This window comes from Elaeis guineensis, chromosome 5 (assembly GCF_000442705.2).
Source record: "Elaeis guineensis isolate ETL-2024a chromosome 5, EG11, whole genome shotgun sequence".
Lineage (NCBI taxonomy): Eukaryota > Viridiplantae > Streptophyta > Magnoliopsida > Arecales > Arecaceae > Elaeis > Elaeis guineensis.
In genome coordinates, this window is record NC_025997.2 from 2,137,217 (window position 1) to 2,154,987 (window position 17,771).

Consider the following 17,771-nt stretch of genomic DNA (forward strand, 5'->3'; position numbering starts at 1 on the left):
CATATCTTATTATCATATAGAATTGAACCTATTGGGTCATACAAAAAAGAACTTTGGTCTAGGTTTGCTTAATTGAACTGAAGTAGTCCAATTAGATCTAAGAGAATCATGCTAGTACATGATTAGACCCAAATTTCTTCAGGATTAGGTTCCCTATCAAATAGGGCTTAGCGTAATCTATTTGGGCTCTAAATTAGACATAAAGTGTTGGTTGCACTAAGCCTCCTTCAATTAAATTTAAATTTGATTTAAATTTGAAGGGACTCCTTGACTTGGTCAAGAAGGGCACGTCCTTTAAGAATTAGAGAGGAAGGGTGCCAATCGTTGGCACCCCCCCCCCCTTCGTTTCTCATTTATCTTATAATCCATCGCATGAGAAGATCTCATGCCAAATGGATAAGGATGAGGGAAACTACCTCATCCAATTTGAATTCAAATGGATAAGGGCAACCACCCCATCCATTTGAATTTAAATGGGAGAGAGAGGGCACACGCCAACTATGATAAGATCATAGGGGCATGCGCGCCTTCTTTTGTTACGAGAGAAACGAACAAATGGGCTTCCATCCCTTCTTTTGTTCGGAGAAAAACTAAGGGGCGTCGCCTCCTGCGGATAAGGTTGAAACGAGAGAGAGGAGTGGGCGCCCTCTTTGAAGTTTGAATTCAAAGAGGTGTCGCCCAATGTCGGTTGCATATGGTTAGGGTTTTGGATCTATAAATAGACCCCTTTCCAAAGGTCTTTGTATTGAAAATTATAGATCCAAAACCCTGCTTCTCTCCTACCTCCACTACCCTCCGATCTCACAGGTCTAAGAGTTAGGTTGTTGCCATATTCCATACCCAAAGGAGTTGGGCTGATCCTTAAAGTGCTTGAAAGAGTTCAGATGCCGTTCAAGTGAAGGAAAAAGAAGACTGCTTCAAGAGTTGATCCAGCAGCTTCCGAAGATCGGTTCGGTTGCAGATTCAAGAGCTCTAAGATCCACTTTGGAGCAGACGGATCAGATCAGGAGAAAACTTTCTAAGTCAGGTCCGAGTGGATATCTGTAGTGCTTGAAAGAGTTCAGATGCCGTTCAAGTGAAGGAAAAAGAAGACTGCTTCAAGAGTTGATCCAGCAGCTTTCGAAGATCGATTCGGTTGCAGATTCAAGAGCTCTAAGATCCACTTTGGAGCAGACGGATCAGATCAAGAGAAAACTTTCTAAGTCAGGTCCGAATGGATATCTGTAGTCTGTACAGCTCGACAGCGGATTTTCTCAAATCCACGATCATCAATCACGATGAATTGCTACCTGCGCAAGATGGTAAAAAATATATCGTAATTTTTTTTATACTGATTTATAATTTTATTTTTTGATTTAAATTTATATATTAAATATCGATTTTAATTTTATTTTTAAAATTTATTATTTTTATGTTTAATCAATTCGATATGTAATTCTGTCCCTCAGCCGTACGATGAGCTGGTGTTGTTTCTATCGTCAGTCGCGTGAGGGGCTGGTGTTGTTTGACCTGCGACCGTCACTGGGTATGGTGGCACCATTAATGATGTGGCGACGTGGTATTGATCATTGCCGTGCGCAGGGCTCTGTATTGACGAATATATAGACGCGTGTGACCATCTCTTTGTGCTCCAGTTAACAGTGTGGGGGTTCCATGAATTAGTATGTAGTATATGTTTCAATAATATGTTTCGTTTGTGTACGATGAATAATATTAATTGTTCAATTGAACCTTGGACAAGTGATGAATAGTTGAATACTAATCTGTTTTTAAGTATCTTCTTTTACATTTCCAGGTATAATAGCGGATGCACGTGGATGCATGTTGCATGATGGGACATACAAAATTATATGATTTATATAGTGATGACCCGTCTAAACAAGATATTGAATTATTTAAATTGAAAAATCATGATTTTTCCTCCCGTAGATTAGAGCTAATCCATTGGCCCGACCGCACGGTCGAATCAAACGCAAATTTTAGGAACCAAGTCACACACGAAATCTTAGCTTTAAAGTTAGACATAGAACCAAAGCTGGAAAAACTACAACAAAAACCAAATTTTATTATGCATCGTACAGTTTTATGATAAAGACACGATATACGCTGTCCATATCTCCGCAACGTCTTTTCTCGGAGAAACTATCTTCCTGATACCCGGATTTTACTCACAGATCAAATATACCAACATATTCATATCCATATTTATATTTATTTTAAATAAATATAAATATAATTTAAATATTAAAAATATAAATATAACAATGAAAATAATTTAGATAATTAAATTTTATAATTATAAAATTAAAAATATTATTAAATAGATAATAAATTAAGTTAATAACATATTTATGTGATTCTATATTTTTTTTAAAAAATAGTAAGTGTTATATAAAATTATATAAGATTTCATATAGATTCGGATGTTCAAATACAGATAGCATAGTTGTCTATCCATACCTATATTCATTTTCTTTAATAGATCATAACGAATAATATCCATACCATTTTCATCCTTAATTTGAGTTCATTGATAACTATTATTGCGGTTATTGCTTACTTTAGCTCTGATCGTCTTTGGATTTTAATGGGCTTTGATCATTTGAAGTCTCATGATTTTAGTTTTTAAAAGACGCTTCACGTGGGAAAGAATGTTCCAATCCATATAAGCCATACTCTTTCTAGAATCATAACCGATGTGGGACTAAAAATACCATCCTCCTACAACAATTATGTTATTGATAAGATGTTAGATATTTCAACTTTATGGTACATATCTAAATTTTTATGTAATGTAATCATACATTATAGAATCTTGATTTGCTATAAGAAAAATAATTAAGACTAAATTTTTTGACTTGATACCAAAATAGTTTAGATGGGTTAGTGTCATATTTGGTGGGCTTGTCTAGATCACGATGGAATGGAAAAAACATAGAAGATAATGTAATCCAACCACCTAGGTTCAGGTTGGATTTTTCACATAAAAGAATGATTGTTCTTTTTTTTTACAATATTAGCCATTGGATCAGTCTTGCATGGATCTCAACACACTTTCAAATTTCTTCTTTCTTCTATCTACACAGATGTCAAGGCAATTATTGTGCAACCTGATCGTGAATTCGCATGAAGGAAGGTGAATCTTCCGCTGGCATGATAGAGATAACCCTTATCCTTCTAATGCAAGCAATGGTACTATAATTGATGGGACCCATCCCAAAGGTATGGGCGGTAAGCGATTAGGTAAGGAGAGAGATTAAAATGCAACTAATCCTTCTATCCGGTGAGCCTAGTCAGACAATTTATGTATCTAGAAGATGTTGAATGTTCCGGCCACTTGCAATTTGAAATTAGAAGTGTTGTTGGAAGCATGTGCAAGTATACATTGGATATGGCATTCTCTCATATAATCTGCATCATTTCATTTATTTAGAATAGATATTTTTTGTTTTAAGCTTATTTTTGCGGTCATTCATTTATCTTATTTTGTTCTCTCTCTCTCTCTCTCTCTCTCTCTCTCTCTCTCTATATATATATATATATATATATATATATATATGGGGAGAAGATCTTTGATACATATTCAAGATCAAATAATCTAAGTGATACTTGTTGGTTAATCATTTTAGGGAATGTTTGGTTCGCAATTGAAATCGGAATCCGAATGGAAATGGATTAGAATTGGAATGGTCAAATCATCCCAATGTTTGATCTGTGATCGAAATTGAAATAGATGATTTTCATTGTTGTTATTTGATTCGTATAAAGCCAACTCAAATTTTTATTTTTATTTTTAACTAAAATTTTTAAAAATTAATTATTTTAAAAATTGATATTAAATAAAAATTAAATATAATAATATATTTAATTTTTTTTAAAAAAATATCATTAAAAAATATAGATAGAAAATTATCATTAAAAAAAAATGTTGAGGCCTTTGGACCACCAGGTCATCGGCCACCAGGCCACAGAGGGCTAGCTGGGCCCCCTCATCGACGGCCCGGGGTTCTTTTACAAGCTCCTCCAGGGCAACAATCATGAGGCCCACGAGGCAGCCTTCCACATGTCCTCCTCCGATCCTTGTGTCCCTCCCCACGTTCGCACCTTCTTCCTGGGCTTCCACAGCACCCAGCTCCTCCCCACCTTCGATGGCTCCAATTCCCATCCCCACTTTGTCCTCGATGATCTCGCTGTCTGCCTCCACCGCCCCTCCCTCATTGACATCAAGATTGGTGCCCGCACCTTGTATCCTTCCGCCCCAGACGACTAGCTACTTTCACAAATGCCTCAAGAAGGATTGTGACACCACCAACCTCACCCTCGGCTTCTGAATCTCTGGCGGCGGATCCACTAGGGCGGCGATGCCGGCTTTTGGCCGCCGAATCGTGATGCTGTCCGGTGGTTCACGGCCAAGGACGTCCGACGAATGCTCAGGCAGTTCGTATCCTCAAATTCGGTGCTGGATTCGGATCTGTCGGATTACGCCTTTGCCTCCGTGGTGTACAACCGATCGATGGGGTGCTCGCGCAGCTGTTGGAGTTGAGCGGATGATTTTTTTTTTTAATCTCATTCCACTGGAACGAGATTTTGACTCCGAATTGAGTCCAAATTCGATTACGGAAGAAATGGATCATTTTTATTTCTCTCTAAAATGGACATTGAAACGAAATTTCCTCCAAACAGTTAAAACAAGAGCCACCATTTCAAATTTTTCGAAATAGCATCGGTGGAGGCCCGGCAAATGGCCCATGTGAATTAAAAAAATACTGTTAATGCTATTTGTAATTGGATTTAGATCGGACATAATATGTTATGATTTATCTGTTTAATGAAATCTCGTGGGTGGGCTTGCACCCTCCCCGTTATTTTTTTTTAAAAAAAGGGAAAAATTATTGGTTTCTGTACCCCGACAGGGATGGTAGATGAGGTTTCGTGCACAATACACACGAGTAGATAAGCAGGTGATTTATTTGGGGATCTGATGCCAAATTGACGTCTAGAAGTGCAGCGGAAATCTTGTATAGGTACGGGATACCATCTAGAGTACCTAATTTTTTTAAAAGAGAGACGATAATGTGTCTTATTTGGGCTATCATATTCTCTAACTAAATTGCATATTTGTTAGGCAATAATACTAGACTCGGGGTCATCAAAGCCTTTTTTTTTTTTTATACCTCCTCCATCCTGACTCCTGAGGGAAAAGTTTGCAAGAACCGACGGACGAGCGCCTCTCGAGCGCGGGCGAGCTTTCTTTTGAGATCCAATCGATCGCCGGAAATGCCTGTGAGAGTGGTCGAGAGCTCGACTACTTCGCAAGTTTCAGGTTAGGAATTTCTTCTACCTTTTCCACTTTCTTTCGCCCATCCGATCGATTTCTCTAGGGTTTCGTCCGATAACGCTTTGACCCTAGGTTAGGGAGCTATGTTAGGTCAAGAACTGGAAGTAGGCTGGTTTTTCTTGTCCTCGTACTGCTGTGTATCTGAAATCCTCTATTGTTAGGGCTGGCATTGTGAGACGGGAGAAATTTTTTTCTGGTTAATTTTTGTTTTTCGTACATGTCTCATAGAGTTGTCTTTGTTGAGGTGGTTCCAACTCAAGAATTGTTGTTTTAGGGGGAAACTTTTCGGATTTATTGTTCCCGTATGCTTCAAGACTAAAAAAGATTTTGTTGGGATGATTTAAGGCTTTTGAACTTGTTAATGAGCTTAACATAAATCTGATGATAATGTAAATCACACACAGGTAGTGGTAAAATATTTGATACATTCATACATGTCACTAAATGTGACAAACGAAATAATTTACCAAATTTATAATTATAAATAAGCTTGAAGTACTTAACATGTTTACACATAGTTCTCAAGCAAATTTGAGAAATAAACCAACAAATTTAAGTCTAATCTATACTTCAGCTCTGGCCTTGTCTCTACTCGCACCTCTCAAAAGTAATATCATGTTAATCTTTAAGCCCTTAGATTTTAAAAGAAAAACAAAAATGATGAGCTTAGCAGTCCAATAAGTAGCAATCTACTCTAGTTAGATGAATCAACCAAGTAGCAAAGAAATTAATTCCAAAAGTTCGTATGGTAAAATAATATATTGTTTCAAACTAAATCCAAATTTTATATTCAAAATGAGAGAGGCAGTGGTTTACCATGTGGCGGATGTCAGCGGTTCGGATCTGTTTATTTCCAGCCCATGAACTTAAGCTCATACTATGATAGCACCCAATTTTTCCAATTCAGTAGCAATTTCTTTTGCGTTGGTTCTTCCTCAAAAGTTTTTGGCGCAATGAACTCCTATCTTTCATTGGATGAAAGGGGAGGAGTTCTTTGAAAAAGAATGAAGTAGCGCCCGAATGTGCGAGCAAGAGATAGAAAGAAGCCCTAGCCAGCCCTAGAGCTATAGCAAGAACCTGATATCAAATATCAGATCTCAAATTTATTCTGAACTTTACAGCCTATAAGACTAAGGCTGCATTTATTACCTGCGATAGGGCCACGATACTGTATTTATATCTTGAAGCAAGGCCATAATGCCACATTTATACCTTTCAGAATGAGTCAGGGTAATATAGGTTTTGAAACAGTCATAGATGCCAATGTATAACGTCTGTTGGCAGGTCTCAGCTGATATAATATTTTGAGTGGTAACTCCTCTACACAGAGCAAATGAGTGAAAGATAGAAAGAGAGTGTAAGGCAGAGAGAGTGTGTGCAAGAGATTAAGAGAGAGTGTTTGTGAGAGACTGTGGGAAGGTGAGATATTGGAGGGGGATAGAGAGAGGCATGTGACAGACTGAGAAGGGGAGACAGAGAGAGCTGAGAGAGAGAGAGAGAGAGAGAGAGAGAGAGTGGTCAGACATGCTGCATGCCAATTGGAGGGGGAGGTGTGTGGAGCCCGCCACCAAAGAGAAAGTACATTGCTGCCTCGCAGGTGGGCCTAGGTGGACCTAGATAGCAAGCTGGGGCTGCTACAATGCTACTTCACAAAAATGATGTCTTAAAATTATAAAATAAATCTCACCTGAATTAGACTGTCCACATCATTTTTCATCCACAGTTGCTATTAAATTTAGGTCTTCAAACTTCATAAGAGAAGTTTTTTTCTAGTGGAGTCTCTGTGTGACACCCCAACCCCCCCTACTCCCCCTTGTCAGTAGTATTGTCATTTCCAAATGCCCACCTATCTTTCCTATACACCTCTTGTCTCTTTGTTCCTAATACTTTTATTTCTGTTTGTCTTCATCCTCTGTAGCACGCATCATCTGACCTTCCCTGTGGCAGCATGGTGCTTAGTTCGTGCACTGGGAATTCTTCCTTGAAATTTCATTTGGCGTTTTGTGTTTCCCAGTTGGCTAGACCAATGGGACCAATTGCTGCAAGCCCATGCTCTTGTTTGATACTGGTCTAATTTATTTAAGATATTTTTTGCAAAAAAATTTGCTTGAATAAATTTATTTTTATATTATTGCTCCTAAGAAATATTTGTTTTCATGTCATCGCACATTTCACCTTACTAGTAGATGGGTATGTACATGGTGATGTATGTTTTGGAACCTTAAGTCCTATACTCAACCAAGTTTGCTTGTGGATTGGCTGCCCTTACAACTTAACCAAATGATGAGTAGCCTAGGCTTGACATATCACCATTGACACTTTCTTTTCTCTACCCTTTCTCCAATTTAAAATTATTAACCCACTAAACTGACTTGTTTCTTGAATCTTGGAGCAATTTTAGTTTTTTCTATTGTCAATAGTAATATCTCTTGCTTGGTTTAGATTGGTAGAATCAAGGAAAGATTGATTTTTTGCTATTTTTTTATTCTTTTTACTATGTAAGCTTTGCATATGCAAGTGCCTTGGAGCTTTGGTTGCAATTTGGGTGGAAACATTTTAGGTTAAAGCTAGCTCTATGACGTACATTTAAACAACCAAATGCAGAACTACTTGAAACAGTAACTAGTAGGGACAATAAAATTGTAAACTGAAAGGCACTAAGTGGAAAGGCTTCCTTTGCCTTGCTAGGTTTATTGATGAAAATTTGTAAATTGCTTGAGCTTTTTAGGAGTTGTTGTATAGACTGTAATCATTTGTCTACTGACTCTGAAAGAACATGTATCAAGAAAGAGGAGGTTATCACAATATGTAAAATTTTACTTGTACTGTTATTACATTCGTATGTAAATAAATATATAGATGCTTACATATATGCCTCCACCTAACAAGCCAACCAAGTTCATTAGATATTCTAGCAGTTATAGATTATAACATATAAGTTCATCTGATATCATTGTTATGCTTTCTACTTGTTCTTTATTTTTCATATTGCCCTACTGTATTTAGCACTAACTGTTCTAGCCATTGCATGTGTTTATATTATTTTCTTCATAAAGCTCATGTAATATATACTGAGAAAAAAAGAACTTGCTCAGAACAAGATGCGAGTTCTGGACATTCTCTACCTCCTGCTTGTACACTTTTCCGATGTCATTACAAGGTTTATATAACTTTTTGATGGCTCTAAATGGGCTTAGATATAAGGTAGCTTTCATATAGCATCTATTATCAAGCAACTTTAAAATGACAAATGTATCATACTAAAGAACATTTTTCATAATTGAAAATTACTTCACAATGTAACATTTTTATTTGGATCACAATTTCAATCAGTTAATTAAGAACTATGCACATGTTTCATGATTCATTTATTGTTGTGTATGAGGAAATGAGGAGGGAATCAATTTCCTCAAGGATGGAATCATCTCTCTTGTTCAGTAATTTATTACATTGATCATGTCAGCATGTGTACATGTGATTTAATGTTCACCTAAAAGCTCTGAAATAAGTAAACAATAATCTCATGATGACTAGATTGGATAGGAATAAATCTCTCATTTGTTCCTTATATGTCACAGTATGAATCAACTCAGGCATCCTTCTTTGATCTTCATTTGCTTAAAATTTGCATATTGCCTGTCTGTTTCACTAAATTTTAGCCTGTCTAACATTCTTTACCATATCTATGTCAGGGCTAGCTAAGCAGTTAGTTATATGAGAAGACATGTGAGTTGAAGTGATCATGGTTCATAGTCTCTTTTATATATATCACCAGTAGTGTGGATATACATAGGCGAAGAAAGGCCAAATACTGACACCTTTTTTTGAAAAAATATTTGACAATGGAAGGTACTATAAATAACTGGACAGAGAAACTCAGGAGAAAAACAACAAAGGCACAGCTTGTAATCATGGACATCAAGGTGTTATACTAGTGTAGGTAAAATTTTGATTCAGACAAAGTGATTCAAATGATGGTAATGAATATCATTTCTGTTCAACTATCATATATTTATGCTACTGACAGATTATGTTATGTTGCATGACTTGATTATGATGAACTGGCATGTTTTCAATGTTCTGACAGCCTGTTTGATTTTTAAGGCAAGTCATAGCGAATGGTACCAATTAGACATGCATTCCAGTTAGTTAAGCATTTGTAAGATTAGATGTGCTACTAACGAATCCAAGTGTGAAGGTAGCTTTATGGTAATACTGTCAAGGAAAATAAATGAAACAAATACTTTTGAAAATAGTTTTATTCCTATGATTATTATCACTATTTATTTGAAGCTTACTGATGTAGTACAATGTGAAGCAGTGCTTGCTGATGGTAGACTCGTACTTGTCAAGATGGTGTTGTGCATGTTGTTAAGTACGTGAACCAGTCTTCATCAATACAAATAACATTTCCTATAATTGTTATTGTTCAAAGCAATATCTTAAAAATCTTCCTTCTAAATTTATATTTATCACACTCTTTTATCTATGTCTTCTATCCTTTTTCTCGCAGTGCATCTAAGTCGTGGATGCCAAAATGTTTAGTGAGTTCTGCTGCTTTTTAACCTACTTGGAATTACAGATACTAGCTCTTTTGTGCAGGCTTTTGCTGGAACTCAGAATGTTTCGAGTTTACAGAAAGATGAAGCATGGAAAGTTAATGTACGGATCCAAGGATGTGATCTTGAAAATGGTTATTTATGTGGTACAATGGAGGCACTCAATGTTCCTTGAGCGGACACACCTGTAAGTACTTTTGGTTCCCTGGATTTCAAAATGTTGTTACTTTTCTAAATTCATATGCTGTTGGCAAGAAATTTTGTTCAATTTTTATATTTGCCGCTAAATTAATTAGTTTTACTGTTATAGGAGTTATGCAAGCTCTATTCAGTTGTTCTCTCTCTTTTCCTTCATATTATCAGGTAGTTACATTCTGGGAGGGAGAAATTGTTGACACTAAGAACTATACATTTTTCACTGGCAAGTGGGAAGCGACGTATGACCCCACTTTTCCAGTAGTTTCTTTTCCATTGTTGACCACATTATAGGGCTTGTCTATATTCTTCTCTCAAGCAAGTTGGTTGTGGGTTTTCTTACAGGCCAGAGGATGACATAAGGCACTGGTCCAAGTTTCCATCTTTTGCCCCACTTCTGGTAAGAGAACCTTGGTCTGAGTCTCCTTTTAATGGTTCAGATGAAGAGGGTTCTTCTTTCTCGCTTCAGAGCCAGGTTGAGGCTGATGGTGGTAAATCTTTGGACCTGAGCAACTGCACTTACATATTTATGGTATTATATTTGCTGAACATCTTCTCCAATTTCCTCTTGAAGCATGGCACTTATTCTATCAGCAAGATGATGCCTGCTTCCCATGCATGTTTCAGAGATGGAAGGAGCAGTACTTTGTTAATGTTGGAATAGACTGCGGCTTGACTATTGTTGGCTTCTACTATGTTTGCTTTTCCTGCAGTGATGGCTCTATTAATGGCTTTTATTATGATCCAAACAGTAGGTAAGCTTGAAGCCATTTATTTGTGGTCTGCTTCTTGATCCTGCTTTGACATCTTATCTCTAAATAATGACTCTTATTGTCATATTTTACTAAAATCTTCTTGTTTCTACATAGTATGCAAAACCCAAAACAGATTTGACATTGTCCTCACAAATTTTTGGTTTGACAACGTGCAGCCCGTTTCAGAAGCTTGAACTAAAGTGCAGCAATGAGAAGCACTTAGGTTTCACTTTTTCTTCATATCAGTTGCAGTGAGCCAATTTTCTTGATCATAAAAGCTGTCTATGATTTTTTCCATCTTCTGATTACTGTGCAGTTTATGCTGCTGATATTGTTTGAGCTGTTTGATCTTTGAACAGCAATCTTGTGTCACCAAATGATAATTATATTTAAAATCACTTCACCTCTTTTACTGGGCATCCCAAACTTCGTCTTTTACAGTTCTGAAGATCGCCCACTCTGTGCATCCAATAAACCTTGTGATGTGGAAGTTCCTAGTGGGAAATTATTATGATTAAGATTCTTTCCTATGGTATGTTTTGATATGAAAGTGCCAGCCTGATACCATTTTGACCATTATTAGGCAAAATATTATTAAGGTGAGATGTGTGAATTGATCCATAGTAAAATTAATATATTATGTTAACTGATATTGACTGTTGTTGGTGTAAGTAACGAGCTCTAATATGCAGCAGCATTGCATGATTAATGTCACCGTATGGCAATGCACTCACTAGTATGCAGCACATTCTATTTACATCACCATGTCAAGGGTAGGAGTGTCTGCTGGCCAGCTGTGATCTTATCAGCCAGTATAAATTTTGGAATTGGTGGGTTGCCATTGAATTTCCCTTTTGTGTGCATTAATTTGTATTAGCTGAAGAGTGATTGAAATGGTTGCATTACACAAACAATGAGTGGCTTTACCTGGAGGATGTTAGGCAGCTTCCAACTTACAGTGTGATAGATGGCCATTTGTAGCTTACACTTCCATTAGTCGCTGACCATTAAGATGGCACAATGCAGACATGTGTATTGGAAACTGAGATGTGGTGGAAAGGAACTTGCTGCACTGACATTACGTTGATCTGTCACCTCTCATCAGTCTGATTCCCACAGAAACCGACATGAGATGGCATGTTACAGATTGTTGTTCTGATGAAGGCTTAGAGGGATTTGGGCGAGTATCATAAGATCATGCAGTCCCTTGTTATGGGGCAAGTGCTACTGCTGCTGTTCCTCTCCAGAATAACGCCGAGATGTTGGTACTGGTCATCCACCAGTTTAATCGCTGCAGATCAAAATCCAATCACCAGAAGCTAAAGTCTGAAACGTTATTTTAGTGACCTATGGGTATCTTAAGGGCATTGGCTTGTTAAGGGCATCTCAAGGTTATCTTTGAAATGTTTCAAGAATGCATTTATAAAGGAGGTCGGATCCTTTTCAGTTTCGTGACCGAGCATAAGTCCAGCTTTGTCTTATACTGCACCTTGCGATGTACGGATAGCACGTTTGTAGATCAGCATTCTTATCAGGATCTCATAGCACACACAAACAGCAACATTGAGATGAAGATATATGAATATTTTTGTAATTTGTGTATACACGTGATAAATCATTTAGGTTATACTAACTAGAACTCTTATGTAAAACTTTTCTTCTCTATCTAGTCTTTCTTCTTAGATTCCGTATCCCTACATCTGGCTTTGTGGTGAGAGTGAATATTATTCATGTATCACAAGAATATTAATTTTCTCGATATAAAGATATTAATGTTGATATTTTGATTGCTACAGGCATTCCAATCTTTCAACAGAGGGCAGCCGTATTTTTTTTTTAATTTTTATTTAGGTAGAAAAGACTCCTGTAGGATTAACCATTCACTTAGTTTGCGTTTTGCACCTTTTGTAGCTTACAAGTTTCGTTAATTGTGCAGAACAAAATAAGTTTATAGAGAGGAGTGTTTCTGATTTAAAATAAAAAGGCAAGTTATGATTCAAGTAGTAGTTAATATACAAAAGTCGGAACATGTGAACCAATGCTCGCGACCACGTTATGTTGAATTCAAAAGGTAATGAATCTCATTATTTAGGGTACATCACTTCAGAGATATCGAAGATCACCTACAAAATCTTCAAAACCAGGAAACTGCTGCTCCCTAACGCGCACTCGTTGATCACGTAGGCCATGATTTCCTCTGTTCCTTTTGATTAAGTGTTCGTTCGTATAAGTCAGAGCCTCTCAGTTGGTATATGCCTGGAGTCTCCTTCCGCCAATTTCAACTTCTTCTGCAAGCTAGTCTAGTTCAGTGCACTGCCAAAATTTCTGTTGTTATGTATTGCCGTATACTCACGTACCTGTATGAGTATTTGGGGAGACCGTGGTGGACGGCCCATGCGCACGAAGATTTGTAGAAACTGGGTTGGATGACTCCAATGCATGAAGCTTTGCAGGAACTGGGACGGGTGACATATGTGCATGAAGATGTGTAGAAGTTGGGGTAGGTGTCTCGCGTGCAGGAGGATTTGTAGAAACCGGGATCGGTCCTTGACGTGCACGAGGATTTGTGGAAACTGGGGTTTGCGTCTCACGTAGCTCTTCCCTTGACCGCAAAGAAGAGACCGCTTCACCCTGGGCTTCACCAGCATTCCTTGGGCTCACAGCCTTGGTGATCACCTGACAGAGTGCTCTATCTTCTTCCCCAGGCTCCAGCTTGTGCATAAGATACTCCTTCACCGAAATCCCCTTATCCCATATCTGCTTCGCTCCTAACTCATACCGGCCGCTTCCTGGACTTTGGATCTTCGAAGCTATCGTCTGGGCTGCCTCCGACAACATGGTGTACGCCGGTGCAAGCATCTCCGTTACGGTCTCCGTCAGAGTCTTATTGGTACCGTTCCCTCCGACAGGTTTTTGGTGTGCGGGCATGTTGTGCAACAAAGATCTATTAGCAACTGAATCTTCAATCAGAAAAAGAAAAAAGAAAAAAAATGCAACTGAATCATGGGAAGATGATGTCTCCTTGATGGCATCAAGGAGGTTCAGCACCGGTTGTTCGAGCTTATCGTTACCTTGTTTCATTTCTGATTCTTTGTTTGCATTGTGGGGCTGCAAAACTGCTGATTTCTCCATTTCGCTGGGGCTTTGAGCTGCTGGCCGATGTTGGGAAGTTGCCTCTAATCTATAGGTTTCAGGAGCTGTCTCTGATTCATACACTGGAATCACAGGCAGTGAACATCTTAGCCTTCCGCTCAGCGCGGTGGTGACCGAACCAGTTTCATGGAAAGCAGAAAGGAAAACGAGTAAGAAAAGAAGGATGTACGTAGCAGCAGCTACTAGATGATGATTACTTGGTGCGCCGTGGTATTCAGGATCTTGTTCATCATCCTCTTCGTCCAAGCTGACTCCCCATGGAGGGGTCATATTGTCGTCATCATGTCCATGTTTCTTCCTAGCAAGCATGTGTCTCCACTTCTTAGCCTTCTCCTTCACCTTTGCCAAAACCGACTTCTTCGCATGGTGGTGATCGTGATCATCTTCTAAGCTGAAGCCACTTGCAAAGGTTGGAGTCACCGGTGCTGACCAGTGCCCATGTGACACATCCCGACCTTCACACAAATAAATTATCTCGTATGTGAATATCAAAGATACATAACAAACACAGGACGTAATGATGGAACGGTCCAAGAACCCATGCCATATTTTTCAATTGCTTGATGCCACTGCTTCTAAAGCAATTCCAGCGACTTTCTTCTTTAGAAATTAATGCCTAGACGCTCTTCAGTTCTTTAACATTTTCAAGGCAAGGCATTCTGTTAGGACATATGAATTAAGAATCAATGTGATAAATGGAAATGCAAATGCCTCTGGATCAACTATGAACTCCAGGTGAAAGAGGGACATCGTTAGCACATCAGTGAACATTTCATGATGGACCTATAATCTCGTGTTACAACGGTGCTGGAGAAACTTGAGGATGCTGTTCGGTTGCTCGGTTGTCGACGTCGATCAGCACTTTATACAATGAACACGACAGGTTAAATATTAAAGTACGGACAAACATCGATGCACCACTCTGTTTCAAAAATTGAAGCCCCCACCAAGAACCTATCTCAGACTCGTCTTGTGTTTTTTCTATGAGTCTATGCTTATCATCAACATGTAGACGAAGTTTTACGACCAAAGCCATAAAAACGTTACCGTGATGAAGAGCAGAAATGCTCTGCACATGTCTCCGCCCTAACGATTCAGACATTGTTTCCTTCCCTCATGTATGGATCGCAGCGAGCAACAAGGCTCTCAAAGTCTCACCTGAGATTAATTCCAAACAAAGGGACCCAAAACCAATCGAGCTTGGATTATAACGTGTGGGCAGTTAGGAACAGCTGCCTACTTTTTAGCAGCATTGGTGGTCGGGGGAAAACGAGGCTTCCCCGCCACCCCCAGCTCCTCGCCTAAAATATGAGCACGGCCACGTTTGAAACCTGTCTTGCCACGTGTCCCTCTTCTCGGCCCATCACAGGCTGGATGAATTGAGACCCCACATGGTTTTAGTCCTCAGTTCCTGGAACCCCGCTTCCAGGAAGTGGACTTGTTTGGCTACAGGAACGTCAAGGCCATTCGAGGAAGGAAGGTATGGTGACCGAGTGGTAGCTGGAGCTCAGTTCCAAAGAAGATAAGGTGGGAGGGAAAGCAATGGCTAGCACACAAAATCAAAGTAACTGCTGGGCAAATCACACAGAGAGAGAGAGAGATGGCAGCTATACCTACCATTTCTTCATCTTTTCTCCAGCATCAATTCCTCTGCGGTAATCTCAGGAGGAATACCAAATACCTCGGAAAGCAAAAAAATTTGAGGATCAGAGCTGCAAAGCTTCCTGCAGGAGTAAGTGATATCCCTCTCGCTGTTAACAGTATGTGTCTTTTTCAGGTCTTTGTGGATTCATAGGTGGGTAAAAAAGAATGAAAAAGGTGAGGAAAATCCATATTGGATTGGTTTCAGGTGGAAGTGCCAAAAGTAGAGCCAAAACTTACAGAGCCGTTTCTTGGATTCACAAAGACTGCAGAGATATGGAATTCCAGGGCTTGCATGATTGGCATCATTGGGACTTTTATTGTGGAGCTTGTGGGTGCATTTCCATCTCATCTAGTATCAGAATAAATATATTAATTCTCAAAGAACATGTTCTTATATCCTCTATTTCCTTTCTTAATTGTTATGTCAGGTATTTCACAAGGGCATACTGCAGATGATTGGTGTGGATGTAGGGAAAGGGCTTGATCTTCCTCTATAGCTTGCATCTAAAGAATGAGTGTACTGAACACTACTTTCATTTTTTATTTGAACAACAGCAACCTGTAGGATAAAGTATTTACTTCAATTTGCTCCAAATTTTTCCCAGAACTTCATCCAAAAAAAATCCCAGAAACATGTATTGGTACATCTTTATTTAAGGAGAAAAAAAAAAAAAAAACGAGAAGGGGAAATCGTTAAGCACTAGCTTGCAAGAAAAAAGTGAACAGAACAAATAATCCTCTTGCAGCCACAGAATGGTTTCGGCAAATTATGGTTTGAATAGCTAGCTTTTAGTAGGACTATGAGAAAATTGAACACAACTCACTATCAAGCAGCAGAAACTATGAGTACTGCACAGGATAATAATGTTTAGGATTGATAATTAGATACAAATTTGCCGGTCATTTCAGTATGCAATCTTGGAAATGAAGTTGAATATTTCTGAAGCTTTTACTTTATTTAATGACTGCAAATTGAGACAGATGTCATGGTGATGTACATAAATGGATGCAAAACTCCAATTTATTTGTTTCAATGCTCTCCCGTAACTTGTCTGGATTCTTGAAACTATATACAAACTCTTTTGTTTTCGATGCTTCATTTCCTTGTGTACTTAAACTTTTGGCTCACCGAATCCACTGAAAGCAATCATCTTCAACAGTTAAGAAAAACTGAAAAAACAAAGAAATCAATACTTATCCCGAGATCAGCCTTCCATCAGAACCATCTAACTTTCCTCTGCAAAGTAGCTCATTTAGAGCATTCTAGATCAAAATATTCTTCTATGGCTCATGTACAACAGCAGCAATATCATGCCGATTCTTCCAGTGCATCAACAGGAAGGAATTCGATCCTCAATCCAATTCCAGGCCGGCTTCTTCTCCACATGGTTCTTTGCACCCCTGCTGCATTGTCCCAACAACCATCAGCTAGCAAGGACTCTATTATTGTAGCTAATGGAACTCTTGGATAAATTATTCTAGTCCAACAAGGAACTTCGAAGGAAGTTCTATCATTTGAAAAAAGGTGCTTCAAAGGGGAGAAAGAGAAGGGAGAGGAGGGGTTGGGTTCTTCAAGGTCTCCATTTCCTTCTTTCCAATATACAATGCTGGAAGTGCAGAGTAAACTGAGGAGCTCTATCTCTCACATGGTTCCTCAAAGGTCCCAATAAGAGCATTAATCTCCTTCCTTTTGTAAATTTCTCCCGTTGTAGATAATCTCCTGTTTTCGCTCTTTTCTTCTAATAAAACTGGGGAAGTCCCTTCATTTTTTTCACCAAAATAAAAAAAGGAAAAAAAAAGAAAGAAGGATATATGGGAATCCTAATTGTAGCACCCTTTATCCAAGCGACTAAAAAATCTAAGTTCGGGTCTTGAGTGGTGCATCCAGGTATGTGAATTGGGATAATTATAAACATATGGATCTCATTTCCTTTCTCTCAAGAGATCGAAAGAAAGGGAAATCAAATTTTTAAGGTTTAAGATCTCTATAGTCATATTCTCCAGGATATGAAGGATTTAAAAGACTATTTGTGCATTGTATAATAACCCGTTAAGGCTCGGTTTAGTTTATTGCTTAATTCTCTGATTTAAGTTCAGTTCAAATTCAAGCTAGGTCTTGTCAAATCC

The 17,771-nt window shown here is 38.5% G+C and overlaps 3 protein-coding genes and 1 pseudogene across 18 annotated transcripts; 3 read left to right on the forward strand and 1 right to left on the reverse strand.

Annotated features, from left to right (window-relative positions):
- Window positions 1-3,925: 3,925 nt before the first annotated feature.
- On the forward strand, window positions 3,926-4,551 carry LOC109505831 (inositol polyphosphate multikinase beta-like; annotated as a pseudogene).
- Window positions 4,552-5,117: 566 nt separating this feature from the next.
- Window positions 5,118-11,264, forward strand: LOC105044543 (uncharacterized). Of its 15 annotated transcripts, none has more exons than XR_003800801.2 (6): window positions 5,118-5,323; window positions 9,941-10,084; window positions 10,261-10,492; window positions 10,562-10,624; window positions 10,720-10,847; window positions 11,024-11,264. XR_003800801.2 is itself a non-coding variant. In XM_019850433.2 (6 exons), exons 2-6 carry the CDS (start codon window positions 9,960-9,962, stop codon window positions 11,100-11,102), a joined length of 450 nt encoding a protein of 149 aa, XP_019705992.1. In that variant the 5' UTR covers window positions 5,118-5,323; window positions 9,941-9,959; the 3' UTR covers window positions 11,103-11,264. The 15 variants fall into 15 exon arrangements, 6 of the variants coding, with proteins under 6 accessions (XP_019705992.1, XP_019705991.1, XP_019705990.1 ...); XR_012141290.1 differs by having other exon boundaries at window positions 10,261-10,334; window positions 10,412-10,624; XR_003800802.2 differs by having other exon boundaries at window positions 10,261-10,334; window positions 10,412-10,492; window positions 10,562-10,847.
- A 1,548-nt stretch (window positions 11,265-12,812) lies between these two features.
- Window positions 12,813-15,522, reverse strand: LOC105044544 (uncharacterized). Of its 2 annotated transcripts, XM_019850554.3 has the most exons (5): window positions 15,048-15,522; window positions 14,198-14,455; window positions 13,919-14,062; window positions 13,205-13,801; window positions 12,814-13,135 (listed from the first exon to the last, which is right to left on the reverse strand). In XM_019850554.3, exons 1-5 carry the CDS (start codon window positions 15,100-15,102, stop codon window positions 13,089-13,091), a joined length of 1,101 nt encoding a protein of 366 aa, XP_019706113.1. In that variant the 5' UTR covers window positions 15,103-15,522; the 3' UTR covers window positions 12,814-13,088. The 2 variants fall into 2 exon arrangements, with proteins under 2 accessions (XP_029120216.1, XP_019706113.1); XM_029264383.2 differs by having other exon boundaries at window positions 12,813-13,135; window positions 13,205-14,062.
- Window positions 15,523-15,527: 5 nt separating this feature from the next.
- Window positions 15,528-16,228, forward strand: LOC105044359 (light-harvesting complex-like protein OHP1, chloroplastic). The gene is given in 4 exon segments (XM_010922222.3): window positions 15,528-15,569; window positions 15,571-15,732; window positions 15,850-15,972; window positions 16,073-16,228. Coding segments are annotated over 4 exon segments (381 nt in total). The 5' UTR covers window positions 15,528-15,542; the 3' UTR covers window positions 16,142-16,228.
- The last annotated feature ends 1,543 nt before the right edge of the window (window positions 16,229-17,771 follow it).

Excerpts from the sequence above, each read along its gene's own strand:
- LOC105044544 (XM_029264383.2), bottom strand. The coding sequence starts at position 15,102 with ATGTCTGAATCGTTAGGGCGGAGACATGTGCAGAGCATTTCTGCTCTT. Across the intron at positions 14,456-15,047 it reads CATTTCTGCTCTTCATCACG|GTCGGGATGTGTCACATGGG; the intron begins GTAACGTTTTTA and ends ATTTGTGTGAAG. Across the intron at positions 14,063-14,197 it reads TGAATACCACGGCGCACCAA|TGTATGAATCAGAGACAGCT; the intron begins GTAATCATCATC and ends CTGTGATTCCAG.
- LOC105044543 (XM_019850429.2), top strand. The coding sequence starts at position 9,960 with ATGTTTCGAGTTTACAGAAAGATGAAGCATGGAAAGTTAATGTACGGA. Across the intron at positions 10,085-10,437 it reads TTCCTTGAGCGGACACACCT|GCCAGAGGATGACATAAGGC; the intron begins GTAAGTACTTTT and ends GTTTTCTTACAG. Across the intron at positions 10,584-10,666 it reads CCAGGTTGAGGCTGATGGTG|CATGGCACTTATTCTATCAG; the intron begins GTAAATCTTTGG and ends TTCCTCTTGAAG.